Raw genomic sequence first — 14,452 nt, forward strand, 5'->3', positions numbered from 1 at the left:
GAAAGAGCTGATCTCAGTGAACCTCTCTGGTTCAAGTATGCATTTACAAATGATCAGCACTTAAAACTACAGGCACAGAATAACTTCACAATAAAACCATATTAAATTAAGTAACTTCATAAAGCTTGGCAAGGTAGTGAAATTTTACCTTTTCTAATAGTAGATAAGCACCACTCCAAACCAACATGTAAAAAATTAAAGTAATTTGTAGAAAAAAAAATTCTGCTCCCCAAATTTGATAGTCAATTACTTTACTGTGTCTTTCAAGACAAACTGATTGATATCTTTTAATTTCCTAACAATTTCCTTCAGTAGTTTTGACCAAGTAAATGAGTTGTCCTCTGTCCTGTGGTCATTACCATCCATACAGCTAAAATTTGGTTTCTTGTCATATTTGTCAGTTAGAATAAGCCTATGATGAAATCTTCGCTGTCAGCTTAAATAGATTTGGAATCACGTAGGAGACACACTTCTGGGCATTTCTGTAAAGATGTTTCCAAAGGGCTTAAACAGAAGAAGGAAGGCTCAACCTGAATTTGGGTAGCACCACCAACTGATGGGTTGGTGTCTCAGACTAAATAAGAAGGAGAAAAAGAAGCCAATGGTTCTGTCATCTGTCTATCTGTCTTTCTGTCTGTTTTTGCTGTTCATTGCAAATGAGATATGACCAGCCTTTTCACTCCTGCCTCTCTATGTCTTCCCAACTACAGCAAACAGTATTACTTTCAAACCATGAGTCAAAATAAACTCTTTCTTCCCAGAGTGAAACTCTGTCTCACAACAATACAGAGACTTTTCTTTCCTTCCATGATTATGCCTTGGATAATGAACAATGAGACTCTTAGCTCCTGCAGCCTCAGAGAATATTGGAGTAATCTTCTTTCTTGAGTATAGCAAGTGGGGAAAGACCCTTCTGGCAGACAAGAAGAATCCAGCCACCATGACCAGGCAAGGTAAACTCACATCCTCTACGGACTCTACAAGGTATATGATCCTTTCAAATTTAGAAGAACAAAATAGAAAGTCCTATTTGGACTTCAAAACTGTGCATCATTCTCCAAGCTAGATGGTAATATACTTTGAAACTTGCAGTTTTGTAGCCCTTTGCTATTTGACCACCAGGAATTTTGCGTGGTGTTTATTCACAATATGCACAAACTTGGAAAACAAAGGTTAGATGAGGAACATCCATCAACTGCCCCACAGTGTTGCAGAACAAAGCAGTTCATTCTTCCACTACCTGCCTTACCCCATGTGACTGATGTCTTTACACTGTCTGTAATGCATTTATGTTTCTCTCAGACTGGTTAGATGATATTGTGGCACTGTTCACTGAAATGTCTCCAAATGATGCTCCTGGTTCCTCCTCTATTAGTGGGGATCATTTGAAAACTTATTCAGCAACTAGTTTATCCACCCCAGACACTGAGCTAGACTGCAGAGATAAGCAAGGTATATCTCATTTATAGAAAATCCTTATTCAAAAGTTACTCAGATATGCAAAAAGGTCAAATAAAAGTTTTCTATGCTCCTTGACAAAAAGTGCTGCAATGATTCGATGCTCCAAGTAGTAATTCAGGAGTGAGAAAACTCTTGATCTGAGTGTCAAAACTAAAGAGAAATTCAGCAGAGACAATCGGAGAACAAGAGAAGAGCATGTCAAATGTAAACAACTGGGCAGGTTTGGAATGATTTAGTGAAGCAGTGTGTGTGTGAAATTAAGTATGACAGGGAGAGACTGTAGAGGCCTGGAGAAGATGGAGCATTCACTGAAGGAAGCCCGCGCACACACATCCACTCATCTGAGGTATGACAGGAGGTATGCTCAGGTGCTAAACAGATTTGGGCCTTAAAAATTTGTGTATTCATTGAAGATGCCTGCAGCATACACATGCATGTTTAATCCCTACTCTCACATTAAGAGGAGGAGTGTCATGGACTCAAAATCTCATTTAAAAGGCTGGGACTTAGAAGAATAGATACTCATTCCAACACCAAACCAGAAGGCAGCCATAAGGACTGAATGTACAAAGCATATGCTATGGGAAATCCAAAATTAAATGTGCATGCATTGAAGTTTCACAGCTCAGTGAAGAATAGTGATTGATGCACTCTCTACCCAATCCTTCACTTGCGATTGTTTGCCTGATAGAAAGCCAGCTGCCATCCACACTGGCTGCTCTAACATGCACCAAGGTTTGGATACTTTTCCTATATTTATTTCATTCAGGGAAAGAAATCATGCATGAGTTTCCCCATTTTGGTGATGAAGAAGTAGAGATTGGAGAAGTTAACACTGAGCCCAACTTATCTCAAGCAGTAAATCGCAGAGCTGAAATCCAGACTCAGTCTTCTCCAGTGAGTTGTCTCCACAGCTCTGAGTTGCACTGGATCTGAACAAAATTCAAATCTACACAGCTTTCCCATTAATGTCTTCCTGGGTTATTCTCTAGATCATTACAAGATACTAGCAAGAGTAACAGTATATATACATACATGGAAATGCATTGCTGTGCTGAGAGATGGCTCTGCAGTTAAGAATACTTGCTGTGAAATCATGAGTTAATTTTCCAGCACCCACAGAACAAGCCTGCATTCTACACAACCCTATAGCTCCAGTTTGGAAGGACATGATACTCTCTTCTGGCTTCCACACACTCACCAACATGCATCCTTGAGCATATACTCAGACAGATACACACAACAAATAAATAAAATCGTTAGGAAGTGCAATGCTGAGAAATCTACACACCGAAATGTGTAAAGGTTCCCTGAGTTGATTATCCTTCCATGAAATACTTGAGAATTTGAGGTTTCAGACTTTTTCAAATTTTGGAAAACTTGCATATATTTAATGGCATACGTTGGGAATAGGGTCCAAGTGTAAATACAAGGTTCTTTTGTTTCACTTGTACTGTACACATAACACAAGGTAAGTTTGCACAATATTACCTACACTGTTTTCCTTTTCACTGTTAGCATCATTATCTTAATTTAAAATCACAGTAAGCTGAAGGTTTATTACAAAGACAAACAATGAAACCCATCCTGAAGCTTCAGGTTTTTTTTCTATGCAAGACTTAGAATTAAACATTTGAGAAGTTAAACTTTATTCCTAAGGAGAGGTGTTTAACACTGACTGATACCTACCAGGTAGGGAACATTTCTGGAGAAATAGGTGATTCCACATGTGATTTAGAGTATGGGGACATTCAAGGATGAGGTGATCAGCCTAGGAGACAATTGTTCTGGGTAACATCACCAATAAGTTTCTCAGCTTTGATAAGAAAATGTAAGGAAAGTCCAAGAAGCCTGCGGGAGACGATTACAGTTTGCAATCAAATTATAAAGAGAGTGGGGAGGCGCATGGCATCTGGTGGAGAAGAAATATCTACACAGATATTTATTCTACCTTGACACAAGGCATCTGGTGGAAACTTCTCAAGCATCTGTCTAAGGCTATGTTTACTGGTGTGGGGTTGAGGGCAAGTGTGTGTGTGTGTGTGTGTGTGTGTGTGTGTGTGTGTGTTTGAGAAAGGGAAAGGGACACACTGAGAAAGAACATATAGAATGGAATAAATCAAAGGAACAAGAGCAGAGGAATGACTGAGACAAGAGGGAGTAAACACTCCAATATATCAAATCACACAGATATGATCAAAACTCAGTTCTTGCACCCACTATTTTGTTTCCTAGAAATGTTCTTGAGCTTCCTAAATGAAGGGTGATTCTGTGTGAAATGGCAAGAGTAACCAGAGTGCTGCTGGCAGAATAGGTGGAACTAAGACATTCTAAAGTTATTAATAAAGTGGGCCATTATTGGGACTGTTGCTATTCTCGCTAGTCTGTTGAAGGATAATGAAACAAATGCCGGATAGACTAAATTCCCCTTTTTAATGCAAAAGTCTCCAGCAAAAGCAATTGTGATTACAAATGATCAGCAGAGTAACAGTGGGTCACACACAAAGAACAACTCGTGAGTTAGGTTGAAGCACACCCTTCACAAAGCATGAGGTCCTTGCTGTGGGATATGTGGTCTGCAGCTCCTGGGGGCCCATTGAAAATCCACCATCATGGCTCCCAACTCGGAAACTTCAAAGTCAGAGTCTGCATTTTAATAAGATCCTTTCATGATTCCTAAATGCCATACACCATGAGAAACACTGGACTAGATCACAGGGACTGTGTCCACCAGCACACCTAACCAGCCCTCTAATGTCTGCAGAGGTGGGTCCATTTAGCTAGCAGCTGGTCCATCAAGCCACAGACAACCAATTTATGTCCCAGAAAATAAACAGCTGAGCTGACCAGCAATACCCAATGCATTCGTCTCTAAATGGGAAGCAGATGGTGTTTGTGAAGGGCCGTCCACATGATTTTCAATGAGAACTGTCCCTTGCACCGTGAAGTTTATGACCATTTAGGGACAACAGAGGAGTAGACTACGAAGACACACTGCTGGGTGAGTAGCAAGTGGGGTAATATACTCTTCCTGGGAACATCAGAGTCACTTTCTTAGAGAAGACAGAGGTGACTAATAGTGACACAGCAGCAGCTCCATATGAGAAGAAAAGGAACATGAAGGCATTGGAGGGAAGGAATCCATGAGGTGTAGCCAGAGAGGGGTGTGAGATCCGTTCCAGTGCAAGGCAGGGCACAAAGACGGCTAAATCTGCAGACTTTGGAACTGGAATGCAGGTGAAGGCAGTGTAGCAGCCTCATCATCGAGGCAGAGCCAGCTGACACGTAAAGGCATGCCATCATAAGCAAGGCAATGTGTGGAACATGTGTGTCTGCTATTCATTTTATTCAGCTATAGCCTAAGCAATAGGATGTAACCTCCCTGTGGCCCACACAAGGCAATTCCATGTCATCTAAACTTGATTTGTGGTGTTTGGTGTCAGAAACCAGCTCACTTTAAGGGCTTCCTCTCTCTGGTTTGCAATTTCCAGGCTCACTTTAGTTCTTTTTCTCATAATGGACACTTCAGACCCTTAAACTTAGAGAGCAGAGAGGGCTGTCTCCATATCAGAATGTACTCATTTTTCTTGTAGTAGCGCATTTTCCCTGGAGAATGACTTTTCATGGTGGCCCTACTTTATGAAGTAGGGTCTTGATCCTCTATCCACATTGCATGACCAAGAAACTAGTTCTCACCAAAAACATAGAAAGATAAGAAATATATTCATGCCATTCAATAGTCATTGAAAAAGAGGCCATGTTTGTATACCTTCCTCTGCCCACAGGCTTGATGATAAGAGTGACAAGACCATAGAAGAAGGCAGAGTCTGGGTCACAAGTCTCTATACCAAGGAAGGCAACTCCCAGAAAATATGGGAGAGCAACTATGCTTTACTTCCACACAGAAATGAGATTAGCTCCTGGTATGCCAGGGCCATTGCATGTTTTCAGGTCACCATGTTATAGCAGTTAGCATCACCCCGATATAGATACTGAAGGAGTGAATTTTCAGATAAGGGAGGACAAGAGAAAGACAACACTTGGATTAGTGTCTTTTTGCAAAGGGAACAGTCGATGAGGATCTTCTGTGTTAGTTACATTTCTGGCTGCTATAACCAAAAACCTGACAAAAAACCCATCTCAATGGGAGGTTCATTTAGGTCACAGCTCTAGGGTACAGTTTACCATGGTGACGATGGGGAAGTCATGGTGGGTGGAGCATGACATGGCTGGTCATGTGGCGTACTGGCTCGTTTTATGTCAACTTGATATGAGCTAGAATCATCAGAGAAGAAGGAGCCTCCATTCGGAAAAACGCCCCCATAAAACTGGGCTGTAGGCAAGCCTAGGCAGCATTTTCTTGAGTGATGTATGAGAGGGCCCAACCCATTGTGGGTGGGGCCACTCCTGGGGACTATAAGAAAGTAGGCTGGGTAAACCATGAGAAGCAAGCCAGTAAGCAGCATCTCTCCATGACCTCTGCATCAGCTTCTGCCTCAAGGTTACTGCCCTGCTTGAGTTCCTGCCATGACTTCCTTTAAAGATGAACTGTGAAGTGGACGAAGAATCCAAATAAACCCTCTGTTCCCCTAGCTGTTTTGGTCATGGTGTTTCATCACAGCAATAGTAACCCTAACTAAGACACATGCTATCCAGAGTCAGCGTACAAAGATAGAAACTAGTGCTTAGCTACCTTTCTCCTTTTGATGCAGTCCAGGACCCCAGACTATGGGATGAAACTGTCCACCTCAGTTAACCTAATCTAATAGTTCTTGCATAGACATGCTTAGAAGCATGGTTCTCTGGTGATTCTAAATCCCATCAAGTTGACAAGATTAACCATCACACCTACAGAGCAACTGTTCACCTCAAACATAGGAACAGCACAGATTTATTTTCTGTTTCCAAGACTAGCTTCTAGTCACTATCTGACAGAGCAGGGTAGAGCTTGCAGCAGAGGAAGGATGGCTTCCTGTCCTCATTTATCCAAGGGAACAAAAGCGGCAGAATGTTTTTCACAGAGTTTCTATGTATTTATTTTTAAATGCATAGCTTGTTTTGTTCCAGGAAAGATTTAAGACAGCTTACAAGATGGCTTAATTTAGAAAGGAAAATGAAAATGAAAAGTCAAAACAGGGCGGGACCATGAAACCGAGTCAAGAATACAGCTAAATATGCAATCACTGATGGCTTACACACTTGCCACAAATTTGGATCTGAGATATCTGGAAACTGAATCAAAATGTGATGTGCTCTCTGCTATAATGTTTATAATTAACTTCTCAATATCCTCATTCACTACAGTCCAGAAGCTCCAGAGAGGACAGAGCCTATGCCTTTCACAGTACTAACTCATCTGTGCCCACATGATCTAGCCAAGTTCCCAGTCCAAAGCAAGACCACAAAAAAGCATGTGCATGAGATGTTGATGCAGCCTGAGGTTCAACCATTCTTAACACCAAGACCTAGACATGTTCACTCCCCAGATTTTTGAAATATGATTAAACATGAAGGACTAGCAAGCTGTCTCATCAACATATCTATGATGGCCCCAATGGCAGACACCTATACCTAGGTCATCACTTCCCGAAATCCATGTGCCCGTGGCAACAGAGTAAACACAACCCCAAAAGAATAATTTCTTGATGGATAGACTCTCTCACGTTCACAACTGCCATTCTTAGCCAGAAGGGTGTAACTTTGAGAATTGGCATCTACTGGAAGGAAGGGATGGAATACACAACTCATTAGCAACTCTCCCTCAACACTGTGTTTCTTGAATATCTTAGATCCTTCATTTTCTCACACTAGAATCTGCACATCCCAACGGGATCATTGAAAGGCATTACCAACCCTGTTAGTGAGGAGTTGCCCAGTAAAACTGTAATTGGTTGGACCAAAGTACAAAATAACCTACTTTTATTACCAAATGAGACCTTTCCTTTGTGTTTACTAAGACTTTATGCCTGGCCTGTTTCTGTCTTTCGCTTTGGCTTTTGATTCTGTGACTGGGGTAGCAAAGTCAGCAATGTTTCTTTAGAAGGAATAAAGATGTCCTGTTTAAGTGGCAGAGCATAAAGGGCCAATAGAGACATCAGAGATCAGGGCTATGACTTGGGTAAGGTACTAAAGATCAAGACAAAAGGAAATTCACGAATCCTACCTGCATTTGGGGGCAGCACATGGTCCTCAGGTGTGTTGACAAGTGAATAAACTGGGCTTGTGGTCAACAAAAACCAAGCTGCAGAACCCCCCAGGCTCTATTTGCACTGACCCAGTCAATGTGACAGCGCCCCCTGGAGTTTTGCTGTTTATCTGTCAAGCAGAACACAGCATTTACAAAGAGTTTCAGGGGACCGTTGCATTGTGTAAGGATTTTAAAGCATTACTTCACTTTCTTGTACTATTCTAAACAGGCACTGTTGTGCCCATTAACCAAAAGGGCAACTGAGACTTAGAAAGGTGAAAACAGACTTTTAAGTAAATAATGAAACCAGAACTCGAGACATATCTTCTGAATTCACAGTCCATACTCTTAATTTCTCTAGTGTATTTCCTTCCTAGAAAGGAAGGGGGAAAACACTATCCAGACGTTGTATAGAACTTTTGAGTTTTTCCCTATCAGCTAAAGACTCATCCCTTGCTGAGACTGATACCTTGTTCAAGAGGACATTTATGTCAAAATACCAAGGAAGTAAGAATGCTCTCCAGGGCACAGAGGCACCTGCACAGCAGATCTGGCCTTACAACTGCTCACTGCACGTGGGGATGAATGCCACCTCTAACAGAGATCATTGTAGTGCTAAGGCATTTATCAAGTTTGGCCAGTTAAATTCTCCCTCCTGAGGCAAGCAGATGCCTTCTGTTCTCCACGGCGAGAGCTGTTGGGGACACGTTCAAAGGCAGAACACAGCTGGGGACACTCTGAAGGTACCAAATCTGAGCACAGGGCAGCAGGAATTATGATGGATCTTTCTGAGCTGAAGCTGTCACTGGAGAGTGATTCCTGCCTGATGGCAATGGGGCTCCGCCGCACGAGACACCTGTCTGCAATATACAGAGGAAACAGAAATAAGGCACAGCAAACGACAGGTTCACAGCAAGATGTTCAGGCATCCCAGTGCCTTTCTGCTCCCAGAGATATCAGTCAGGAAGAGAGGAAGCTCAGCTTCCCCTTCATCTGTCGTATTCTGGATCAGCTTGTTCCCGAATAATAGTTTCTTCCATTTGGTTTTTCAGACAGGGATTGAAACTTGTAGCTCGTACCATACTGAAACTCACTGCGTGGTCCAGACTGGCCTTGAAATTATAGCAATCCTTCTGCCTCGACTTCTGGGGTGTTGAAATTCCAGGGGTGATCCACCATGACAGATTCCATCCTTTCTGTCTTCTAAGTGTAGATTTAATTTTTCTTCCTCTGTTCTTCCCTTACTCTGCTTCCCTCTATCCTTCCCTCCTCCATCCTTCCCCCTCTCCTCTTGCTTTTCCTGCATCCCCCTCTTTTCTCCACCACATCTGCTTTCTCCTCCCATATATCCTTCTTTCTCTCTCCCCTCCTCCTGCCTCTCATCTTTCCTCTCCCCATTTCCCTTTCTTGGCCTTTGCCCTCTCGCCATTCTTCTTGTTCATCTCATTCTCTTCTCTGTTCCTACATGTGCAGACAGATTTAAGGCTGAAGGTCTATCTCTTCACTTCTGAGCTCTGCACACGTAAAGCTAGAGATGCAGTCCAACCAATCACGTAATTCCATTTGTCCAATCCCAGTTTCTCCAGTGGTCATCCTCTGGACACCTGACACATAGATTGTCTTGACACATACCCATCCTTGTTCCAAGATGCTAATCTCCCTGATGCCTGCGCCAGGACAGGAACTACCAATAAGTGGAAGGTCCACCTGTGGCTTGAAGCTGGGACTTGTCTCCGTTCTGGAGTCTACACTACACTCATTGGCCCCAAAGCTCATATTTTTGGCTGAGGCCAGACAGGAAATTATACAGAAAGAAAAAACAAGGCTTCCTTTACCTAAAGCTGTTCAGTCAACATAAGATATGATTTCAAAATGTCACAGAGTCTATTTTAAAGTTTCTTCTGCATTATATTTATTTGCTTACAGTTTTGAATTTTTACTCAGACAGCTTCTAGGGTGAAATAACAAATATTTCCTATATTTCACAGTATGACTTTAAGGCTTGTTTTTGGTTTTGTCGCCTTTGTAATGACACTTCTAGATGATTCTAATCTTTCCCTGGTCATCTCCATCTTGGATTGTGAAGCATTTTCCCATACAAGAGTCTAATTAGCAATGGAAATCATTGAAATAGATCTTAAGTCTGAAACAAGGGTATTTGAGATTTAGAAAAATCACCAAATGTAGTCCCAAGCTCATTTCTAGGCTTCTTACATAGCAAATTCAGAGATTGCTACATGAATGGTTTTCTTTCTACTGGGAGGGAAGTATAGTGAGCAGAGGGTAGTTTATTAGTAAGATTGGACTAAAAGGCATGTGAGTGGGTATTGATAATTAAACTGCTGGGGAAACAATATGGGGTATGCTCAGAAGACAGAGACAAAAGGATTAAGAGTTAAGACCAGCCTCAAGGACAAAGACGTCTGAGGCCAGCCTAAGGTCATGAGCTTTAAAAGCACATGCTGTTCTTCCAGAGATTTTTTTTCCAGAAGTAGGAAGTATACAGGGAATTTTCAGGCCAAAGGCATATCAAAATACAGAAAATGATATATGAAACCTAAGCAAATAAATCAATACTGTATGAACATCCTGTAAATCAAGAACAAGGTAGACGTGTTCCAAGAATTCAGCTTTTGAAAACCAATTAATGTAATTCCCTATAATAATAAAAAAAAAAGACAAAATGAATTACTGGCATCCCAGTGCATACAGAAAAAAAATACTCATAATCTTTCATATCAACACGAGTCATCAATATGACATGAGTCAGGGGGAATAAACTTCCTTAATCGTAACAGTGCTGTGTTTTAGAGTCCAGAAATATTCAATAAGAAACATGAAAATCGATTTTTCTTAGATTGACAATGTGGCAAGGAATCCCATCTTAATTACTACCATTCAGCATTGTCAAGCTCCAAACCAATCTAATATAGGAAGGGAAAATAAGAAATATATGTATATAACATAACTCCATATATATATTTCTCATTTATATATATGATATATATTGCTCCATATATATATACATATATATACATATATATAGTTATTACTCCATTACAATGATGAATAATCGGAAACTCTAAAACATAGAATAAACATGTAATAAACTATTAGAAATCACAGAACTAGAAGAGGTGAAGGACACAAGGACTCTATTCTAAAGTTCAATGCATTTCTATATATTTTATGTTAAAATAGAAATGAAATAAAATACTCTTTCAAAGGCATCAAGTATTTAGAAATGTATTTTAATATATGTAAAACCTCCATAGAGACTTTACAAACCATGACCAAGGATATCTAAATTCAAATAAATAAGAGTAAATCATATTTATAAATTAGAACACGCTCCATTGTTTTTTTTATTAACTTGAGTATTTCTTATATACATTTTGAGTGTTACTCCCTTTCCCGGTTTCCGGGCAAACATCCCTCTAATCCCTCCCCCTCCCCTTCTTTATAGGTATTCCCCCTCCCCTTCCTCCCCCCATTGCCGCCCTCCCCCCAACAATCTAGTTCACTGGGGGTTCAGTCTTAGCAGGACCAAGGGCTTCCCCTTCCACTGGTGATCTTACTGGAATATTCATTGCTACCTATGAGGTCAGAGTCCAGGGTCAGTCCATGTATAGTCCTTAGGTAGTGGCTTAGTCCCTGGAAGCTCTGGTTGCTTGGCATTGTTGTACATATGGGGTCTCTAGCCCCTTCAAGCTCTTCCAGTTCTTTCTCTGATTCCTTCAACGGGGGTCCTATTCTCAGTTCAATGGTTTGCTGCTGGCATTCGCCTCTGTATTTGCTGTATTCTGGCTGTGTCTCTCAGGAGCGATCTACATCCGGCTCCTGTCGGACTGCACTTCTTTGCTTCATCCATCTTGTCTAATTGGATGGCTGTATATGCATGGGCCATATGTGGGGCAGTCTCTGAATGGGTGTTCCTTCTGTGTCTGTTTTAATCTTTGCCTCTCTATTCCCTGCCAAGGGTATTCTTTTTCCCCTTTTAAAGAAGGAGTGAAGCATTCAGATTTTGATCATCCATCTTGAGTTTCATTTGTTCTAGGCATCTAGGGTAATTCAAGCATTTGGGCTAATAGCCACTTATCAATGAGTGCATACCATGTGTGTTTTTCTGTGATTGGGTTACCTCACTTAGGATGATATTTTCCAGTTCCAACCATTTGCCTACAAATTTCATAAAGTCATTGTTTTTGATAGCTGAGTAATATTCCATTGTGTAAATGTACCACATTTTCTGTATCCATTCCTCTGTTGAAGGGCATCTGGGTTCTTTCCAGCTTCTGGCTATTATAAATAAGGCTGCGATGAACACAGTGGAGCACGTGTCTTTTTTATATGTTGGGGCATCTTGTGGGTATATGCCCAAGAGAGGTATAGCTGGATCCTCAGGCAGTTCAATGTCCAATTTTCTGAGGAACCTCCAGACTGATTTCCAGAATGGTTGTACCAGTCTGCAATCCCACCAACAATGAAGGAGTACTCCTCTTTCTCCACATCCTCGCCAGCATCTGCTGTCATCTGAGTTTTTGATCTTAGCCATTCTCACTGGTGTGAGGTGAAATCTCAGGGTTGTTTTGATTTGCATTTCCCTTATGACTAAAGATGTTGAACATTTCTTTAGGTGTTTCTCAGCCATTCAGCATTTCTCAGCTGTGAATTGTTTGTTTAGCTCTGAACCCCATTTTTTAATAGGGTTATTTGTCTCCCTGCGGTCTAACTTCTTGAGTTCTTTGTATATTTTGGATATAAGGCCTCTATTTGTTGTAGGATTGGTGAAGATCTTTTCCCAATCTGTTGGTTGCCGTTTTGTCCTAACCACAGTGTCCTTTGCCTTACAGAAGCTTTGCAGTTTTATGAGATTCCATTTGTTGATTCTTGATTTTAGACCATAAGCCATTGGTGTTTTGTTTAGGAAATTTTCTCCAGTGCCCATGTGTTCGAGATGCTGCCCTAGTTTTTCTTCTATTAGTTTGAGTGTATCTGGTTTGATGTGGAGGTCCTTGATCCACTTGGACTTAAGCTTTGTACAGGGTGATAAGCATGGATCGATCTGTATTCTTCTACATGTTGCCCTCCAGTTGAACCAGCACCATTTGCTGAAAATGCTGTCTTTTTTCCATTTGATGGTTTTGGCTCCTTTGTCAAAAATCAAGTGCCCATAGGTGTGTGGGTTCATTTCTGGGTCTTCAATTCTGTTCCATTGGTCTATCTGTCTGTCTCTGTACCAATACCACGCAGTTTTTATCACTATTGCTCTGTAATACTGCTTGAGTTCAGGGATAGTGATTCCCCCTGAAGTCCTGTTATTGTTGAGGATAGTTTTAGCTATCCTGGGTTTTTTGTTATTCCAGATGAATTTGCAAATTGTTCTGTCTAGCTCTTTGAAGAATTGGATTGGTATTTTGATGGGGATTGCATTGAATCTGTAGATCGCTTTTGGTAAAATGGCCATTTTTACTATATTAATCCTGCCAATCCATGAGCATGGGAGATCTTTCCATCTTCTGAGATCTTCTTCAATTTCTTTCTTCAGAGTCTTGAAGTTCTTATTGTACAAATCTTTTACTTGCTTGGTTAAAATCACACCAAGGTACTTTATATTATTTGGCTCTATTATGAAGGGTGTCGTTTCCCTAATTTCTTTCTCGGTTTGTTTCTCTTTTGTGTAGAGGAAGGCTACTGATTTATTTGAGTTAATTTTATACCCAGCCACTTTGCTGAAGTTGTTTATCAGCTTTAGTAGTTCTCTGGTGGAACTATTGGGATCACTTAAATATACTATCATATCATCTGCAAATAGTGACATTTTGACTTCTTCTTTTCTGATCTGTATCCCCTTGATCTCCTTTTGTTGTCTGATTGCTCTGGCTAGAACTTCAAGAACTATATTGAATAAGTAGGGAGAGAGTGGGCAGCCTTGTCTAGTCCCTGATTTTAGTGGGATTGCTTCAAGTTTCTCTCCATTTAGTTTAAGTTAGCAACTGGTTTGCTGTATATGGCTTTTACTATGTTTAGGTATGAGCCTTGAATTCCTATTCTTTCCAGGACTTTTTTCATGAAGGGGTGTTGAATTTTGTCAAATGCTTTCTCAGCATCTAATGAAATGATCATGTGGTTTTGTTCTTTCAGTTTGTTTATATAATGGATCACGTTGATGGTTTTCCATATATTAAACCATCCCTGCATGCCTGGGATGAAGCCTACTTGATCATGGTGGATGATTGTTTTGATGTGCTCTTGGATTCGGTTTGCCAGAATTTTATTGAGTATTCTTGCGTTGATATTCATAAGGGAAATTGGTCTGAAGGTCTCTTTCTTTGTTGGGTCTTTGTGTGGTTTAGGTATAAAAGTAATTGTGCCTTCATAGAACGAATTCGGTAGTGATCCATCTGTTTCAATTTTGTGGAATAGTTTGGATAATATTGATATGAGGTCTTCTATAAAGGTCTGATAGAATTCTGCACTAAACCCGTCTGGACCTGGGCTCTTTTTGGTTGGGAGACTTTTAATGACTGCTTCTATTTCCTTAGGAGTTATGGAGTTGTTTAACTGGTTTATCTGTTCCTGATTTAACTTCTATACCTGGTATCTGTCTAGGAAATTGTCCATTTCCTGCAGATTTTCAAGTTTTGTTGAATATAGGCTTTTGTAGTAGGATCTGATGATTTTTTGAATTTCCTCTGAATCTGTTGTTATGTCTCCCTTTTCATTTCTGATTTTGTTAATTTGGACGCACTCTCTGTGTCCCCTCGTTAGTCTGGCTAATGGTTTATCTATCTTGTTGATTTT

General features: G+C 40.7%; 1 protein-coding gene and 1 long non-coding RNA gene across 4 annotated transcripts in view; both read right to left on the reverse strand.

Moving 5' to 3' along the window:
* Positions 1-14,452, reverse strand: part of LOC148004832 (uncharacterized) — a 227,407-nt gene that overhangs the window by 152,689 nt on the left and 60,266 nt on the right. The window lies entirely within an intron of this gene.
* LOC148004833 (uncharacterized) overlaps positions 6,478-14,452 on the reverse strand; it is a 30,602-nt gene continuing 22,627 nt past the window's right edge. For 2 of the 3 annotated variants that reach the window (XR_015625643.1, XR_015625644.1), the window contains one exon: positions 6,478-8,508. Coding sequence is in view for 1 of the 3 variants with exons in the window: in XM_087559815.1 (XP_087415941.1) it covers positions 8,276-8,508 (233 nt within the window). In the remaining 2 variants the exon portion in view is untranslated. The remainder of the gene's footprint in view (positions 8,509-14,452) is intronic. The other variant, XM_087559815.1, reaches the window with a different exon arrangement.

Source organism: Rattus norvegicus, chromosome 7, assembly GCF_021556685.1.
Source record: "Rattus norvegicus strain SHRSP/BbbUtx chromosome 7, alternate assembly SHRSP_T2T, whole genome shotgun sequence".
Classification (NCBI taxonomy): Eukaryota; Metazoa; Chordata; class Mammalia; order Rodentia; family Muridae; genus Rattus; species Rattus norvegicus.